The sequence below is a fragment of the Siniperca chuatsi genome, linkage group LG14 (assembly GCF_020085105.1).
Source record: "Siniperca chuatsi isolate FFG_IHB_CAS linkage group LG14, ASM2008510v1, whole genome shotgun sequence".
Classification (NCBI taxonomy): domain Eukaryota; kingdom Metazoa; phylum Chordata; class Actinopteri; order Centrarchiformes; family Sinipercidae; genus Siniperca; species Siniperca chuatsi.
The window spans coordinates 13,198,705-13,218,437 of record NC_058055.1 but is presented as its reverse complement, the minus strand read 5'-3'; the positions used below and the strand labels follow the sequence as shown (position 1 = coordinate 13,218,437).

The 19,733-nt window shown below is 41.2% G+C and overlaps 2 protein-coding genes across 2 annotated transcripts; both read left to right on the top strand.

Annotated features, from left to right (window-relative positions):
• The first annotated feature begins 256 nt into the window (after window positions 1-256).
• On the top strand, window positions 257-9,621 carry heatr6 (HEAT repeat containing 6). The gene is made up of 20 exons (XM_044222338.1): window positions 257-741; window positions 1,426-1,533; window positions 1,696-1,836; window positions 1,919-2,034; window positions 2,503-2,617; window positions 2,723-2,824; window positions 2,931-3,095; window positions 3,204-3,451; window positions 3,729-3,903; window positions 3,978-4,184; window positions 5,076-5,175; window positions 5,263-5,657; window positions 5,741-5,863; window positions 6,052-6,138; window positions 6,407-6,541; window positions 6,637-6,759; window positions 6,863-6,987; window positions 7,290-7,386; window positions 7,541-7,745; window positions 8,246-9,621. Exons 1-20 carry the CDS (start codon window positions 445-447, stop codon window positions 8,818-8,820), a joined length of 3,639 nt encoding a protein of 1,212 aa, XP_044078273.1. The 5' UTR covers window positions 257-444; the 3' UTR covers window positions 8,821-9,621.
• A 1,539-nt stretch (window positions 9,622-11,160) lies between these two features.
• Window positions 11,161-19,216, top strand: ddx52 (DEAD (Asp-Glu-Ala-Asp) box polypeptide 52). Its single transcript, XM_044222326.1, has 15 exons — window positions 11,161-11,321; window positions 11,558-11,789; window positions 12,418-12,557; window positions 12,686-12,871; window positions 12,960-13,103; window positions 14,098-14,209; window positions 14,297-14,369; window positions 15,907-16,110; window positions 16,199-16,289; window positions 16,562-16,684; window positions 16,776-16,926; window positions 17,036-17,111; window positions 17,898-17,969; window positions 18,115-18,432; window positions 19,057-19,216. Exons 1-15 carry the CDS (start codon window positions 11,208-11,210, stop codon window positions 19,079-19,081), a joined length of 2,061 nt encoding a protein of 686 aa, XP_044078261.1. The 5' UTR covers window positions 11,161-11,207; the 3' UTR covers window positions 19,082-19,216.
• Window positions 19,217-19,733: the final 517 nt, after the last annotated feature.

The window sequence follows — 19,733 nt, the reverse complement described above, 5'->3', positions numbered from 1 at the left end:
TCAACCAACTATAACAGTAAAATCATGCGTTTATATTAATGCATGAGTAATAATATTCTAATGATATAATATATAATAGTATGACAGTCGGGACATTTTTCTGCATTGAGTACTTTTAATACTTTAAGTACATTTTCTGATTATACTTACATACTTTTACTCAAGTAACATTCTCAATACAGGACTTTCACTTGTAACAGAGTATTTTTACAGTGTGGCATTAGTACTTTTACTTAAGTAAAGGATCTGAATACTTCCCCTTCCACCACTTGTAGTTTGTTCATCTGTTTCTGAGGGAGACGATGAAACTGGGCAGCCTACTATCTGGGATCTAGTATCTGGTTTAAACTGTAGGGGGCAGTAATGAGCCTGATATTAGGATGTCAAGCTTGAAATGAAGAGCGAGAACCACCAAGCAAATAAAATACTTCCGCGTCCAAAAATATGGCGGCTCAAACCGTTTTGTCAGCACCGGCACTTGTGAGCCGCAGTGATGTCCCTGTTTTCCCTCCGGTGGCTCTGTCCGCGGAGGCCGCCCCGTTCACTCCGCTCGGGACGGACGGCTGGCAGCTCGGCTCACCGTCGGACGCCGAGAAACTGTTTTCCCGCTGCGCCGCAAGGCTCAGAGCCATGCGAGCCGACTCAGTCCAGCTCAGAGAGGAGCTCAACCTGCTGTTTGACCAGCTGCTGTCCGAAAACTACAACAAAACCTTCGAACCCAATATCAACATCCGACCAGAGGTAACACATTCTCGCTTTGGTCCTAGACCCATATATGCCTAATGTTTCTGTTTGAAACCATGAATTGGCCTTTAGGAGCTGGGACCCGGTGAGCTGGTACTTCAGAGCAAACTCGAGTGGGTGTGGCTGAGCAGTCCAAAAACGATTAAAGATGCCTCAACATTGTTGACATACTAATAACAATGCCACGTCTTTACTCCCTGGCATCAGTATCTCCCAATGCCTGAAAACCATAAGCTAACGAAATCAGGTAGTGTGATCAAAATTCAGGTAGTATTTTATTTTGTCCTTAGTGAAAGCGTTTCGCAACGCCTCAAACCAAGGAAGGGGAAAAAAAGCAAAATAGTTCTGTCTTCTCAAATTGGCGTCTGTGACTACTGCTACTGCTGGAAGTACAACTACTATCACTGTGACTACTGCAAACACATAGCACATCCTACCAACCATGCAGTATTCCCTAGCAACCACCTGGAGGCCACGCAAAACACCGTATCAGCCACCCAGTGCCCTAGCAACCACAGAGAACATCATAGCGACCCACATAGTACTGCCCTAGCAACCGCACAGAAAACTCTAGCAACCACTTGGAAACAACCACCCATAACATCATAGCAACTTTAGCAGTGATTCGTTAGCAACCTATCCAGCTGATTTTCTGTCTTACTTACTTATTTTCCATTTCAGGATGTGTGCAGTCTGCTGAAACACGTCAGCTGTCTTGTGCCACTGAGTCAAGAACATCTAGTCATCAAACTCTGCCAGCTAATACATCATCTCCTCAATCAGCTAAAGGTATCAACTAGCCTTTAGTAACAGTAGAGATTATACTACACATCTACTCATGTACTGACCATGACTGTGTATGTAATCACCTGAAATGCACTACTGTACTTTCTGAGTCAAGCTGGCAATGTTCTGTTTTTTTCATACTTTCTGTTCTCACTGTCTCTTAAGGTAATAATGGGCGAAAAGACATTGGATGTACTGGTGAACTATACCACCAGTGCTCTGAAAGTGTGCAGTACTTGGACACACTCAGATATCCTCCTGGCACTCTCCACAATAGTGTATGGGAATGGACCTCAGTGCCACCAGGTATTTATACAAGCTTTGTGGATGTGTATTGTAGTATATGATAACTGTTGAATATTTACATTGAGATTTTTCTTACTCCTAGCACCTCAGTAACTTGCTGGGTGAAGATGGAGTCCTCCTGCTGTATAGTTCTCCATCTCAGGCAAATATGGAGTTACGTCGCGTTGCTCTTACCTGTATGGCCAACATCTGTCTCAGGTAAGGCATTGTTTCTTTAAAACTGTGTGTTAGGGTTCACCACTCTCAATCTTGGAGCCAGAACGAATTAATTTGGACATCTGGGTGTTGCAGAGATGAAGCAAGCAAACTAATCCGGATGTTTTCTTAGTCTAACAGTAAATTTCAATATCTCCACCGAGATGCACATTACAAGAGGTGAAATTAGATATTCAGACTTTAAGGCCTTGTGGGAAAATTGTAAAAGAGAATTTATGGATTTTTTTGCAGCCATCTGCATCTTCATGTTATACTCCACTGAAAACCAAACACCAGTAGGCTTGAAAGGTGGCACTGAAAAGGTTGTAGCTTTGCGGCTGATGGCAGCTGTTTTCAGCTTGGATTCACAACGGTTACAATGGATTCAAATGAGGCCCCAGAGTCATGGCAGAAAATCACTTATTGCAGGTTTGAATTCTTGGTTGTAATGGCTGGCTTGTTTATCTCCAGGATCCCTGGTCAGCCACCTTTGGATGATCAATACAGAAGTGTATCTTTCAGCGTCTTCCTGAAAACGCTGCAGTCACCCAAACCTCCCAACACAGATGAACTCTTCTACTGCATGGTACCGATAATTATGGAAGATAAGTGTGCTGTAATGAAAATTTTAATGGGGAAAAATACATATAATCACAGTTGACCCATGCCTGCCGTTGTGTCCTCTGTGCAGGTGATCCAGGCGGCACTGAAAGGACTTCAGTGTTGTCTCTCAGGTGGGAAGTGGAAGTTTGGTGGAGGGGAGGAGCTTGGGTCTGTACTGGCCTCACTTAAGGTGCAAAATTGTAACACATTTACAGAATCTTCTATTGCGTTATCATTTTTTTGTCCTTTTTCCAACACTACATGACAGCTTCTATTGTACATGTTTTTTTCTGCAGAGGCTCATGTTCCAGGGAGCTCCAGGTGTAAGTGTCGAGTGGCCGGCTGTGCTTTACCCAGCACCTCTTCCTCAGTACGAGGGTCTCTCTGCACCAAAATCTGCGGAACCACCAAAACCCTCTGAAGCACCGAAGGATGCCGCTGTGCCAGGCAAAACCTCAGGGGTAAGACAAGCCTTCATTTTTGTTGGTATAAGTTCTAGTAAGGACCGTTTTAAAAGCAGTGATGAAACACGCATTTTTGGTTTAAATGTTTTTAATGTCTCCCTTCAGAATAAAAAGAGGAAACCCAGAGGAAAGGGGAAGAAGACAAGCGCCGAGGAGAGCAGAGGGGATGATGGAGAGGAAGATGATAGAGAGGCGGTTCTTGCACTTCAGAAAGAAGGGGGAAGAGAGGGAGGCAGAGGTGAGGGAGACCCCTTGTCTAAACCCTCCGCCCCATCTTTCTACCCATCCTGGAAAAGAACCAGTTCTGACTCTGAGTTTTCCGACCCAGAAGGCAATGCACAGAGCAAATTAAGGTACAGAGAGACGCTGCCCATGTCCATCCTTGTCACCACTATCTCTTTTTGTTAGTACAAGCATGCATGTTTTTTGGTTTTTACTGAAAGTTAAAGCTCTTTCCTATGCGTGCATTGTGTTACTACAAGCTTAAGATGTCTTGAAAAAGCACTCACAAGTTACATTTGAGGAACAAAATGCGTTCGAAAAGGTTTACATGTACTCCAACACTTCATGCATGAATGAGTGAGAAATTCTTTTCTGGGTCGTCTGTCCTGCAGTATATTTCTCTTTCAGGCTTTACCACGGTCGGGTGCGTCAGGGAGCGCTGCACTGTCTGCTAGCAGTGATGAAAGGTGTAGAGAAGAGGACTTTGTACGGGTACTGGTCCTCCTTCATCCCTGACTCTCCTATTGGGGGACCGCCGCCTCTCACTCTCCTCACAATTATACTAAAGGACCCCTCGCCAAAGGTACAACATACCCTCACTCATGTTAAATTCTCCATGACACGTTTGGCTGTAGCATCTCTTTTCTCTCCCTCCAGGTGCGTGCGTGTGCGCTTCAGGTGTTGTCAGCCATGCTGGATGGCTCCCGTCAGTTCCTGGCTGTGGCTGAAGATACAGCATCTCCTCGTACATCTTATACCCCTTTCTCCTTCTCGCTGGCCACTGCCGTCAGAGAACTGCACCGCTCTCTCAGTCTGGCTCTGCTGGCTGAGACCTCCCCTCAGACCCTCACACAGGTCATAAAGGTGCGATAACATGCGCTTCATATGATTGATATGAGTGATTATTTTGATTTAAAATTTATTTTAAATGTCCTTTGTTGTTTAAAGTGTGATAGTTCAAACTTTATTGTACGCTGTTGGCACCCAAACAAGCCCTCAGGCACTGGGCACCTATAAGTGCCTGCTGTTCTGACCTTGGTTAACCAAACATGTTGAGCTTACATGTACCGCTTGTGTAAAAGTCAAGTTAAGCCTGAAACATATTTTGACAACGTGCACACATGTAGTTGGAGAGTGATATCTGGTAGCACTGGGATTGGAACTAAAACAAAGAATCAGCTAATGAAAGCATGCAGACACAGATGTATTTGCCGAGGCCTTAACAGTTACAAGTTTAAAGGGCCGCACATGTCACATTTTTACAAAGTAAACAAAAAATGAACAAGACAAAGTCTACAGCCACGCTAGTAGCCCTGTAAGGCTCATTACACATCAATAAACAAGATTGTTAAATTGGTGAAAAATGAATGACACTTTGCTATTCTTATGTTTTTGATCCTTCCCACTTACAGGAAAGTTCAGGCAGTGACCAAAATCATAATGATCTGTCATCTGCATGTTATGAATAGCCATAGTTTTGTAAAATTTGATCTTCTGGAGCTGCTAAATGAAAGTCAGGAGATCACCAAAGTCATTAGGATTAATCATTTGGGTACCATGAATATCTGTGCCAAATTTCATGGCAAGCCATCTAATAATTATTAAAATATTTCACTCTGGACCAAAGTATTGGACTAATAGATGGACTGGCTAAAAATTACACCTCCCCAAATTTAGGTTGTAAAAGAGAATGAGTATAAAACAAGTTGTGCTTTATTGTCCTAACAGCTTATCTCCACCTTTCCTGTCTGTTAGTGTCTGGCCTACCTGGTGGCGAACGCTCCCTACCACCGTCTCAGACCTGGTCTGCTTAGCCCGCTCTGGAAGCAGATGCGTCCCTATGTGCGCCACAGAGGTCTGTATTTCGTTCATGCACACAAGAATTTAAGAGAACAGCTCAGTAAAATGTGCGTCTTTTAATACAACTGCTCTCTGTCTTCAGATGTGAATGTACGTGTATCAGTCCTGACACTTTATGGGGCTCTGGTGACGACTCAGGCTCCTCTCCCTGAGGTGCAGCTCCTCCTCCGACAGCCGGAGGGCAGCAGCAGCACTGGGTCATTCACGCCGCTGGACTCGGCTCTCAGCTGGAGACAAAGAGACGGAATGTCCTCGCCATCTCACACACCAGTCACACCCTCCCAGCGGAGCTCACACATACACTCCCCTCGCGTTCCTCGCACTCCGGTGGAGGAGGACAGTGCCCCGCCATGGCTGCTGCAGCTGTGTGTGTCACTGGTGACTCAGCCCAGAGAGGACCAATCAGACGGCGAGGGAGCAGGAACAGGAGGAGGTGCTGCTTTAGAGCCCTCCCCTGTCCGACTGGAAGCTCTACAGGTGAGAGATGATGGGTGAGACAGATAGACAAGAGAGACATTTCCAAAGGTGTTTTTCTTTAAAGTGTGTCGTGTGTGTTTCAGGTCATGTCCCACCTGGTGCGTGGCTACTTCTCTCTAGCCCAAACATGTCTGTGTGAGATTGGGCACGTGAGTGCTCGCTGCCTTGGGGAGACAGACCCCTCCGTACAACTGCACGGAGCAAAGGTAACACCTTTTTTTCCTGCACCTATGTTCAAGCTTCAGCAATACAGATGGTGTAATGTAAATTTTGAAAATAGATTCTGTGATTGCACAAAATGACAAGAATTAACAAATACTTAGAAAAGACATAAGAAACAATCATATGGTCAAGATATGTGCACTGACATCTGTGTCATCGTCTTCTTATTTAGTTACTAGAGGAGTTAGGGACAGGAATAATCCAGCAGTACAGAGCAGAGAACAGCGTGCCTGAGAGCTCGAGGGTCTCCATGAGCCAAGTAAGTACAAACTGTCTTTATACTGTGTATACTGTATCAGGGTAGACCTGTTTTGATTTGTGAAGAGATTGTTTCTTCTTTTCTATTGCTGTTTGTTTTCTGAAAACATTACCTAAAGGAAAGGAGAAGAAAAATGTACTAACAGCCAGATCCCCAAAAAATGTTGGTCAATGTCAATATTTCAGCTGTGTGATTATAAAGGTTTATGTTCAATAAACTGTGATATATGAATATGTTTTCATTTCATACATATGTGGGCATGATATAGGTGGTGCTGTTTTGGTCAGAAGTCTTGAGTGGTCCGCTGAATGGAGCGCTGCAGAACGAACAACATCCCACACTGCAAACGAGCGCCTGCGACACACTCTCCTCCATCTTGCCGCAGGCCTTCGCACAGCTGCCTGTAAGTTCCCCTTTGATTGAACTCTGTCTATTTCTATATAGATAATACTGAGATTTATGGAGCTTGTACGTGTAATGTGTAATGTTGTTTTTAAGGACAAGACCCAGCTGATGTGCATCACCATGCTGCTGGGGCTGACCTACAGTGAAAACTATCTGGTGAAGACTGCAGCCGTTAGGGCTTTGGGAGTCTACATACTGTTCCCCTGTCTGAGAGAGGTAGACCAGCAACTATGAGCATACTGAGCACCATGCAACATGTTTCTGACCAACAAGGATCTGTTATACAGGTTGTGATTTTTTTTTCTCTCTCTCTTTTCAGGATGTGATGTTCGTGGCAGATACAGCAAATACTATCCTCGCTGCCCTCGATGATCGATCTCCAAATGTCCGTGCCAAGGCTGCCTGGTCCCTAGGCAACCTCACAGACACACTTATTGTTAACATGTAAGAAAACATGGATACAAAATGCAGAGTGAATGCTTTAGAAAACACACTGAATGCATATTTAAAAAGAAACCTGATCTTGAAAAACATTACAGCATGGATCCCTTATTTATCTTACATAATAAAAGACTTACTTTCGACATGTTATTAACAAAGAAGAGGTTTTCAAGAATAAGTAAAACTTTTTTTTCAGCTAACTGATTTGGATACAACCAGTATAAAATAGTCTGGTATTCAAGGTATATATTCTGTTATTAGAATTTTTATTTTTGTAACCTGTTTATCTCCTGTCTCTCTATCAGGGAGATTGTAGGTGTAGACTTCCAAGAAGAGTTATCAGACATGCTGCTGCTCAAGATGTTGCAGGCAGCCACCCGAGCATCGGCCGACAAAGACAGGGTGAGAGCATTCCCACTTTTACACACAAGAGCAAGGCACAAACATTCAGATTTGTTAACTCTTGCCACATTTTGTGACAGTATAACATATGCCATATAATTTTCTAGTGTCTTTGATTGGCTCTCACCTCTCCAAACCCCTCCCCCCATTCCAGGTGAAGTCTAATGCAGTGCGAGCACTTGGGAATCTGCTTCATTTCCTGCGTCAGAGTCAGCTGACCCGGTCTGCGTTCCATCGCCCGCTGGAGGACGCAATCCGTGCTCTGGTTAAAACTGTCCAATCAGAGGCCACTATGAAGGTCCGATGGAATGCCTGTTACGCATTGGGAAATGCTTTCAGAAACCCCGCCCTGCCGCTCGGTAAGTGTTTATTCGCAGGGCATTCACCTGGGTTTGTCCTTGGTATGAATTGGTCAACACGGGTCATCGACCTGGCTTTGTGACCAAAGGAATAGTTCGATACTTTGGGAAATGTACTAGCCGAAAGAAACAGCATCAGATCTTTGTTAAAGAAATAGTTAAACATTTTTTTGAAATACACTTTTTTTCCATTTCCAGTTTTTATGCTAAGCTAAGCAAACTGCCTGCTGGCGTTTCCTTATAATTTAACGTACAGACACGAGAGTGGCAGCAATATTATCATGTAACTCTCTGCACGAAAGGGAACAATCTTATTTCCCTAAATGTTTATCTGGTAAACAGCTGGTTGAGCACGTTCTCAATATTACGTATACAGAGGTTTTATTTGTTGAATGGTGTAAAGTGTACCCAACAGTGATTAATCTGAATTTTAGTTTTTATTTTAATGTTGCTCACATGTCAAACTTGACAGTAAATTTCTGTTTCTTTCTTCCTCTCAGAGTCAGCCCCGTGGTCTTGTGATGCGTTCTCCTCCCTCTGCCATGTTGTCACTTCCTGTAAGAACTTTAAGGTGCGGATCAAGTCTGCCGCTGCCCTGGCAGTTCCCGCCCACCGCGGCTGCTACGGTGACACGAAGCGGTTCAGCTGTGTGTGGCATTCCCTGGCCACGGCGCTGGAGAACAGCGAAGACACAAACGACTTCTTAGAGTACCGCTACAGTGCCAGCCTGCGACACACGCTCTCACAAGCTCTCCTACACCTGCTCAGCGTCAGCCAGTCACAGGACATGCCCGCCCTCGGGGCATCGCTGGCGGGGGAGGAGGGAAGGGGCATCAAAGAGCATTTGATCAAATATCTCAGAGCGGAGGATGGAGGAGGAGAGGGGGCACAGAGAGAGAAAGACGCAGGGGGGGACAGTTTCACCCCTCAGCAGAGAATCGGAGATCTGCAGCAGACCCTGATCAGACTGAAGGGGTTGAAGGCTGAAAAGGAGGGACGGGGAGAGGAGGAGGGAGGTAAGGAGGTGGTGGTTAATTTTCTGGAGGATTTGCTAAAGACCTGTGAAGAGCTGTAAAGAGTCTCATTTCCAGCTGAAGCGCTAGGTTTCAGAAAACTGAGATCACAAAGACTGGTCTCTCAGGTTGGACAGACTGTCGGAGGAGAAACGTCCAGCCACAAACTAACTGGTGACTGAAGACAACGATTATATAACCAGCTTTGTCATAATGTGATCGTTAGACATCACAAGAAACCACAAGACTGTCTTGGAAAAACTCAAGGCCATCTAGATTTTTTCCTTTTTTCTTTCTTATGTACATTTCAAGACATTTTGAAGTTCGCAGTGTCTTTTATATCCTTTTATCTATCTACTTGCACTTGCACTCTTCTATGGGTTAACTTCTGATAAACAAAAACGTAGTGAAATTCCATTTTGAGAACAAATTAATAGACAAATATAAAGATTAATATTAGGGCTGGGTGATAATTTACCATTTATAGACTTTCAGTGGAATCATGAACATATTGTGTCATTGTTTAACAAAAAAGGTTTGTTGTCCAAGTTAATTATTTATTGTTTTACATGTGTGGAGAGTTTTGTCTGAGGTGATGCAACAGTGGAACATGGTTGATTGCATTGAACATGAATTTAATTGTTTTATTTGTCATTTACATACATCTGCCATATCAAGATATATATATCGATCTTTGAAAAAATTTTTAATACCGTTGCATTGGTTCCAATTATATTGCCCAGCCATAATTCATATTATGAAGTACACTACATTGTCTATGTGAACACAGCAATGATGACGTTGACTGGACTGACAGCAGCGCATTAGATGTTCAAAACAATAAATACAGCGATTTCACCGAATCTGGTTTCAGAGTTATTCAACACAAGAGGGAACATATAGTAGGTGTTGATGTCTGAGAAATGTTTTATCTGCTCTGTCTTGCAACATGCTGTTTTCCTGAAGTTGACCTTAGATTTAAAACACTGATGTGTACCAATTGCACAAAGTGTGAAAGTAACAACAAATTCTCTTATCTGAAGTTTCATATGATTAGGAATATATTAAAGTCATGATTGCGTGGAAAAATGCTCCCTGAATTCAAAAAAGGAAACAGTAAAATGGGTTAAAGGGCTAAATCATTAAGGTGTAAATCTGCAAGTATCACTTGATATTTTAGGTGAATCTACACATCTAGGTGAACTACACAATATAATGCTATTCAAGTTTAAACTCTTAACAAGGCATTAGAGTTTATGAGCATTATTTCTGTTTCACGTGCAAACATTCTGTAATAGGAGTCAGATAAATGTCAAGGATTAAAAAGTGCAGTATTTCCCTCTGAATTCTCAAAAATATAAACACTCAAATAGCCACCAGTGTTGAAAATATGAATTTAAGTGCAAAGCTGGATTACCAAGTGGGCAGCAGTCTTGGGGTGCCTACCATCCAAACAATTTCTAGAACCCGAATCTGAGGCGGAAGCTTGTTAAACACAAATGTGATTGTATCGGTAGTTCAGTTAATTTACAGTATTTGATGTGGTGACAAGGAAGTGAAAGAGACAGATGATAAAGTCTAACTGTATTCACACAGATGTTTCATGTCTGTCAGTTTTAACAAAATAAATAATTGCAGGGAAGACATGGCACACATTAGCAAACAGATATTAAGATAATGATAGAATAATAATTATCAATACATCTTTTCTGTTTCATTTACACTTGAATCATATTGCTGGTGGTCTGATACTGTGTGATTTATAATAGATGCAACAGTTATACAAGCTGCACTTGGTACATTTGGTAAAATCAGAGATGGGAGAAGTATTCAGATCTTTTACTTAAGTAAAAGTAGCAATACCACAGTGCAGAAATGCTCTGTTCCAAGTAAAAGTTCTTCATTTACAAAAGTATTAGCATCAAAATCTACTTACAGTACCAAAAAAATAAAAGTACTCATTTTGCAGAATCTCCCATTTCAGAATAATGTTTATTATATTATAGGATTATAATTATTGATGCATTAAAGTGTTCTTCACTTTAATATTGCAGATGGTATGTGTGGCTAATTCTAATGTATTTATATATTTTATATATATTACTTAATGTACTGCTGGGTAGCTTGTGAATTTGCCCCTGTGGCTCAATAAAGTCTTATTTATATAATATAATGTATTTGTTGATTATATTTTGTATTATTAATCTGAATCTGCAAAGTAACTAGTAATTAAAGTTATAAAATAAATATAGTGGAGTAAAAAGTATATTTCTCTCTGAAATGTTGTGGAGTAGAAGTATAAAGTCGCAGAAAATGGAAATACTCAAGTAAAGTCTTATACTTTACTTGACTTTAACACGCGGACTGTTAAAAGCAGCCAGCAGGGGGCACCAGAGGGGAGGGGGCGAGCAGCTGGTGGATAATCCGGATTTTGATTAGTGATGCCTGGATGTGGACAGACCACGCTGCTGCAGAAATGGACGCCTTCGAGTTGTTTCGGAAACTCGGAGCAGGAGCTAAATTTGACTTGAAGAGGTTTGGGCAAGACGCCGCTCGGTTTAAGGTAAACTTAACATGTGTAGCTGATGATATAACGTTACTGGACGAAAATAGCGAGTGATGATAGCAGCACGAGCCGCCGCTTAATACAGTTGCACTAGCGTGAAACTGTGATGCAGTGTGATGCGTTTCTCGGACATATATATATTTTTATTTTACATTTTAGGGATGTTGGGTGCCTTAATATCACATTTCAGTAGTTATTCACAGTGGTAGTGACTGTACTGTCTTATTTTACAGGTTGTCAGGTCTCAGGGAGTGGACGCGTCCTCACATAGTCTCTCTGCGATCGATTACTTTGGCACAGGACCAACCAATGGAGCCCAGAGCAGCTCTGTGGGACTGGAGGAGGACGAGGTGGGAAGTGAAATTGGAGATTCTGGTGCAGGTGGTAAAAGGAAGCAAAAGGATGAAGAGAGAGACGTGAGGACAAAAAAGAAAAAGACGAAAAGAAACCAGTTCGAGGTGGAAGGTAAAGGATGTGACTGTTTGCTGCTGACTAGAGTAGGCATTAACAACTGATCAGATATCTGTATATCCATGACCTGTGTGATACATTAACAAAACAGTTTAAAAATGTAAGATGTCAAGACATCAACTTTCTGTCATTTCTAAGTATGTGAGTCAACAACAGAAACAGAAAACATGTCAAGGACAACATCTGCATTGTGTGATGTGGACAGACAGTTTGAAGACTCATTTAAACGAGTATTGAAGACGTTGCCTTGGGCTCAAGGACTTGTAATGGGTATTTTTTACTCAAAAATATTTTTATAGACTTAATGATTAATTGATTAAAATATACTTAGATATAGTTCGCTGCTAAACATTGTTAAAAATGACTAAAGTGAATTTGTGTCTGCATACTAGATTTTTTTCTGTCTTTTTTAATTTTATCCGTAAGCAGTTTCTCAATTGAATTTATAGTAATACAGAATGACATATACTTTATCCTTTTCACCCAATCCCATTATAAACACATGGCACTGTGTTTAAAATGGCAATTTATCATCACAACAACGGTATGTGATGACATTTAAACTAACTGTGATGCAGCTGTCCATGACACAGACTCACTGTTGTCTTCTGTCTGACTGAAGCTGGTGGCATACCGCTGAAAGACACACAGGGAAACGGCATCACCTGGACCTCCTCATTGGACAGAAAGATCCAAAACCTGCCGAGTGATGGGAAGGAGAAATTCTCGCTGAAGAGGCTGAAGCATCTTCATCAGGAAAAGGTCCTCACTGCGTACCAAAAAAAATCGATAAAGGGATTTTATGTGATTCTGACAAATGTAGAAATTATATTTGCCGCTGTAATGTTTGTCTGTGCTCTGACAATACTTCTCTCTTTATTTGATTTTAGGTGAATCGTATTCGCTCTCAGCACCGTATAAATGTGCACGGCTGTGACATACCCGACCCTGTGTGCACGTTTGAGGAGCTGCAGTCCGAGTATCATCTCAACCAGCGGGTCATTCAAAACCTCAAAGAGGCAGGGCTGAATTCTCCGACGCCTGTACAGATGCAGGCGATACCGCTCATGATGCATGTGAGTACAGACACACATTCAGTGGATGGTAAATAGTGTACAGACGGTGGTTTTATGGGGATTTCCGTGTGTTTGGTTTCTCGGTCAGGGTCGGGAGCTTCTGGCCTGCGCTCCCACAGGATCAGGAAAGACTTTGGCTTTCTGTCTTCCTCTGCTCGCACACCTGCAGCAGCCGGCCAACCTGGGCTTCAGAGCTGTGATCATCTCCCCGACCAGAGAACTGGCCAGCCAGGTACGTAACACACACACACACACACACACACACACACACACACACACACACACACACACACACACAGGTCTATTATGACTGTTTGTATTTGCAGATGAGGTGAGATTATTTGTAGTAAAGTTTAGGGCTTAGCTATATATTGATATTACTTTTTATTGTGTTGTGGGATGTTTTTAAAGCTGCATTAATTTACTTGTTTGGCCACTTGGGGACAACAGAACAAGCTGTAAATGCAACATAGACATATTATTACCAAGTTTCGACAAACGTGTTTACATCCAGCAGCAACATTTAGCATTTATTTGGAAGTGTGTTTCTGTCTACATAATGAATGTAAGTCCAATATTCACTCTCCTTTTTAGCTCTGTTTTTGGTCTCCACTGACTCCTGTGGGAAATATCTGACTCTTTAGCTGCTAAATGCTCCTCTGTGTTCACCAGCTGGTCTGTAACTTTTTCTGTCTGTTCTTTGGTGTTTGTTTTTCATTGGAAATGGCTGGAAACAAGGTTGATGAGAGCAGTCAGAATGAACCAAAACAGTAAAGTTGTGTGCTGGAAAACCAAAACAATGAGCTTAAAGAGCCGTAAAACTGAGGGGAACTGCAGAGTCAAGTAATAACTCTCTGTGGCTTCATCGCTATAGCCAACTTCACATTACACATTTGACCCATTGTCAATAAAAAAGCCTCAATATTGTGATTTAGGAAACATTGTAAATCAATTACTAAGCCATATTTCTCCAAGAATGTTCTCTGAAATACTTTAGGATGTCTTTCAGAAAAAAAAATGTAAATTCCAGTTTCACTGTCCATTATCAAGCTGTCCAGTTTCCTATTTTCATACAGCATATTTATTGATGTCAAGGAAGGAGACCTGAAGACATGAGCTTCCAAGTTTTAATCCCTATTGAATACAGGAGTTGCTGCTAATGCTTCAGTTGTTTTTTGTTAAATGATCACACACATTTGCATGCATTTTTGTTGTTTTGTGTTTAGACCTACAGAGAGCTGCTCCGCCTGTCAGAGGGAGTTGGATTTAGAGTTCACATCATAGACAAAGCCTCTCTGGCAGCCAAGAAATATGGACCACAGTCGAACAAAAAATACGGTAAGAAATGGGAAATGTTTTCACAGAAGAGGTAAAATATAAAATAAAATATGAAATATGAATTGCCTTTACCTTTTCTCTGTGCAGATATACTCGTCAGTACTCCCAACAGACTCATCTTCCTTCTAAAGAGGGATCCTCCTGCTCTCGACCTCAGCAGGTAACACTGAATCTGTTGCTCTCTGAAATTGTTTTTTCTTAAAGGTGTCCTGTTGAGGTTTTTTATAAACAAACAAAAGTTATGTTAACATTCACCGTTACTCACCAAAACTCACTGTGTGAATCCTTGAAGTCTAACAAAAGTTTAGAATGAATTTCCTTCCTCATAAAACATTTTAAATCCTGCATTGTTTACATCCAGTCTGTCTCTCTTTGGGATACCTGACTTCACTGAGCCTAATATTGGTGATCCTGAATAACAGGTATCAGGAAGCTTGTTATCAATTGGCTCTGTTAACTCTGGCTTTCCAATCCAGCTACGAGGGCGTTCACGTGAAGGAGGCAGATTTGTTAATTACAGCAACAACGTCAGAACCATGAATGATGATGATGAATGATGTACTTAATATGAAATTAGATGACACAGTGATATACCCGCGGCAAACAAACACTGTAGAAACGCTAAATAAATGGAAATTGTACTATATGTCTTTAGTATAGAATATGTAGAATATTTTGAAAATGTGGTGCACATAAAAAAAGTAATGATCAGCTATTTCTGCTGCCAAAGCAGAGAGGAGAAGAAAAGTAGTTGATGCTTGATGAGGTTTATCTGACTGAAATGTTGCATTTATAATCATGGGAGATAAAAAACAGTGTGTGCATTATTTTTCCCATAAAATACAACAGAAGATATACTTTTTATTTCCAATTATCATCACAAAGTCAGCTCATGTTGTTCTGAGCTGCAGTGATGGAGCAAGAGTGTAAAAGCATGGACACTGTCAGGAATCCTGTCGGGAACGAAAGAATCTTTGCACAATTAAAATGCAGCTCTAATCGTCATTAAGTGTGTCAATGTCAGAACCCATCTGCAATCGTCTGACGACAATGTGAATGCAGATACATTTTTAAAAAGGCTTATTTAAAAAGTTAATCTCTATGGTTCCAAGAGTGATTAAAAAGCTAAATCGTCATCAGACAATAGCCGATGGGTTCCAAGATTGCATTTCGGCCAATGCCTTCCGCCTGTTTTACTCTGGAAAGCCTGGAACAGCAAAGTGACTCTACTGACCTATAAAAACTATAAAATCTATTGCTCTTTATTACTTGTCACTTTACTGTAACGTCAGCACTTTTGCCCCCTGTCAGGATCATGTAGGAATAATGACTCACTGTTTCCAGTGATCTGATTGGTCAGTAGTTGGGCTGTTGGCAGGATCTGATCGTCTTACGTTAACCAGCAGGTTAGCTGTGCAGTATAGGTTACCATGGTTAAAAGTGAGCCAGCTTTGTGATACCTGAAAAGCTCAAAGATAACGGACTAACGCATTAATCTGGCTTCGTGGTTCAGGCCCCAGGTTCCCTAGTGATTGAGATGCATACCACATAACCACAACAGCCACTGTTTGATTCCAGCCAGGAACCTTTTGTTGCATGTTGTACTCTCTGTCCTCTTGTTTCTTTCTGTCTCCGCGGTCAACTGTTAAATAAAGGCAAAAATGAGAGATTGATTGTTGTCTTCTGTTGGTGTTCAGTGTGGAGTGGCTAGTTGTCGATGAGTCCGATAAGCTGTTTGAGGGCGGTAAGACGGGCTTCAGGGAGCAGCTCGCCACAGTTTTTCTGGCCTGTTCTGGTTCAAAGGTGCGCAGGGCTTTCTTCAGCGCAACCTGCACATCAGATGTGGAGCAGTGGTGCCGTCTGAACCTCGACAACCTGGTGTCTGTCAACATTGGACACAGGTAGTAATGTACTTGTAAAACTCCTTACTTTGGTGGATTTATATTGTCTCTTTCTTGCATTAGAAAAAATAATTTGTCATCTTCTCAGAAATACGGCAGTTGAGACGGTGGAACAGGAGCTGCTGTTTGTTGGGACGGAGAACGGCAAACTGGTGGCCATGAGGGACATCATCAAGAAAGTAAGGACACTCCAGGCTACTTTTCAAGCTTGTAAAGAATTCATTTTGTTTAATTGTTTTCTGAACTAAATCATCCCACAGTTGTGAGTTTGATTTGTTTTTTGTTAATGATAAACCTGTGAACGCAGTCACAGTAATAAAGTTTTTTTTACAGCTAAACTGTCACTATCAAGGGGGAAGTGTATGAGACATAAAATAACACATGGATGAATACAAACTCTTTCTTTACGACCTAAGATTAAATGAAAGGATGTCATCTTTGGCTTTTTTAGGGTTTCCTGCCTCCCATGCTAGTGTTTGTGCAGTCTATAGAGCGAGCATGGGAGCTTTTCCATGAGTTGGTGTATGAAGGCATCAATGTAGACGTGATCCACGCAGACCGCACACAGCAGCAGGTACGCACCGACACTTATGCACTGTGTTATGCGTCCTTTCTGAAGTGCAAACTTATATTTATCCTCCTCCTCTGTGGCTTTTCTGTTTCAGAGGGACAATGTAGTCAACAGTTTTCGCTCCGGAAAGATTTGGGTATTGATCTGCACGGCTCTGCTCGCCAGAGGAATCGACTTCAAAGGAGTCAACCTCGTGCTGAACTATGACTTCCCCACCAGCTCTGTGGAGTACATCCACCGAATTGGTTAGTTTTTATATATAATCAATGTTGTCTCCTTTCACGTATTTCTCCTGTTTTTCTCCCTGTCTGCTTATCGGTTCCCTCATGTATCATCCTGTTTGCTGTTCCTCAGGTCGGACTGGTAGAGCTGGACATCAGGGGAAGGCCATCACCTTCTTCACAGAAAATGACAAACCACTGCTGCGCAGGTACGTGGATACATGAACCTTACTGATTTTTTTTGCAGATACAGCTTGTTTTTTGTGTGTGTGGCTAGAAAAGTAGTCTGTTTATATGAAGGTCCAACCATGGTCATCAAACAGCAAATTTCAGGTGAGGCAGGCAGGTCATCAGATATTATGTTTGGTGGTAATTAGCACCAGGCCAAATGGGACATTACTGCTCTGAGGTATGTTTACTACCACAACTTTCAGGGCCCTTGTAAGTTAATGGTAGGCAGTGTTAGCTACCTCACGATGTTAGCCAAGTAGCTGAAAGCAAAGGCGGCGAATGGTGTGCACATCCAACCCCAGTAGGGTACAGGAGCAGGACAAAAGCAGCATACAAAGGAAAAAGTGATGTAGTCTGGACACTTAGTATTGCAAGCTTTAACCTTCAAGTGTTCAAGAGGCAAAAGCCAGGTAGTTATGCCAGTATTGACTGTGATGTTTTAAACGCTTCATTACGACCACTCATATTACTGAAATACAGCTTTGAGGTCGTTTCCTCTATGGCGTCCCACATACCTGCAGTGTCCCTGCTTTGAACCTTGCTTGATTCCTGTCCATCTCTGTTGTCAACTGCCAAAAAAAAAACTTTGTGTGAAGTACAGTGATGTTACTACAGTAAAATGTTTTGGGCTAAATGTGTTAGATTCAGTGTTCTCTAACCATGCTACGTGTATTTAAATAAGACCTCACATTACCTACGTTTTTCTGTGATATGTTCTACACATTTTCTCTGAATATATTTCTCTTTGCATCACTTTCTAACAGCATCGCTAATGTTATAAAACAAGCTGGCTGTCCTGTACCTGACTACATGACTGGCTTCAAGAAGATACATAGGTAAAATAGATGGTCGATGATAATTAAGTTCCACAATAACCAATACATTTAAAGACATTTTTGCTCTTTTATTTCTTGCTAAAAAGATCAGTTTCAGTTTTGGTAATATGGTTGTAATAGTCCTCCTGTATTTCTTTGTATTTAGCAAAGTGAAGCGAAGACTTGAGAAGAAGCCTCCCACGAGAAGCACCATTTGCACAACTCCTCGCTTCTTAATGAAGAAAAAAGGCAAAGCACCAAATAAAGAACAGAAAGGAGACAAGCAGGCCTCGGGTGGAGAGCAGAAAGGAGAAAGTGGATCTCAAGTGGAAAGTGGAAAAGTGCAGCAGCAGAAAGGGGAAAAGAAGACAAAAGGACAGGGGCTGAAGAAAAGAAATAAAACACAGAAAAAAGGGGGAACAGAAAAACACAAGAAAGCAGCTCAGAAGACGGGATCGAATTCCTCTGGAGCCAAGTTAAAAATGTAAGGAAAGTGTGTGTGTGTGTGTGTGTGTGTGTGTGTGTGTGTGTGTGTGTGTGTGTGTGTGTGTGTGTGTGTCCTCATAAAGGAGAGACTTTCCTGTACTTTTAATTTCCAAAAACTCATGTATTCACGTATTATTATGAAGTAAACCAGAACCAAACAAATGTTGCTCATATACATGATGTAATTATCTAACTAGATCTGTTTTATGCCATTACAGCAGACCTTTTATCTGACAGTGTGCCTCAGACATATAACATCTCTGTAAACTCTAGGTTTTTCCCACTGATGTGTTTTTGGCAGAATACAACAGAAAATAAATTATTCTTAATGCCACTGCAATACACGCTGAATGAACCAAGTTTCACCAATATTTTTCTTTCTCTACAAATAAACACATATGTCATCAGAATAATTTGAAAGATGCTATAAAAATAAATAAATAATACAATTATTGTTAAGTCCTATTGAAATACTGATTAATGGATTTCAAGGAGCAAGTACTAAATTAGACTTTTCAAATAAACAAATCGGATAATTTTTACTTTGGGATAAAAGGTTGAGGATGTTGGTCAAAAATAGCTTGACGTAATTTAGATTGTCTTTCTTTCAACTTTGCACCAGGAAAAGGAAGCCACAGGAGGAATAGAGGTGAGCGGTACGAGCAGACTGATATGAAGATGGATGAGGATATTATATAACATCTTGCAGTTGGATTTACTGCAAATTTTCACATTTGTGCTTTGTATTATCAGATTATAAAATAAACTGTTTTTTTTAAGTATTTGTGTTATTTTGTTTCTATTTCTGTTACATTTGCTCACCTTCAACCTGTGACCTTGACAGAACATTTTAACAAACATTCTTCAAGAAAAATAAAGGCTGTAATAAGTGACTGAATGAAGAATGATTATGTTAAACTAACAAGCTAGACTGAAGTACACTGAACAAGATGAGGTTGTGAAATTATTTCAAAGTATTTTTAATATAAATAAAACTATAATTTAAGGCAGTTGTCAGAGATGGGGAAACAAGTTCCCTTACAATTTTTAAGACCCATAAATTATTTAGCATTGCAATTTTACTGGTAAGTTAAACAACAAACACAACCCCCACTAGACCTGATTAGCGTAATCAGAGTCTACTGAAAGGATAAATTTGACTTTATATGTTGGCTTAATGGAAGTTGCAGCTTACTAAAAGCTGCAAATAAATCCCATGTAGCTTTAAGCAAAATTCTACTTTTTAGTGCAGTCTACAGCACAGAGAAGATTTATATAGTTTAGCTATTAATTGCAAAG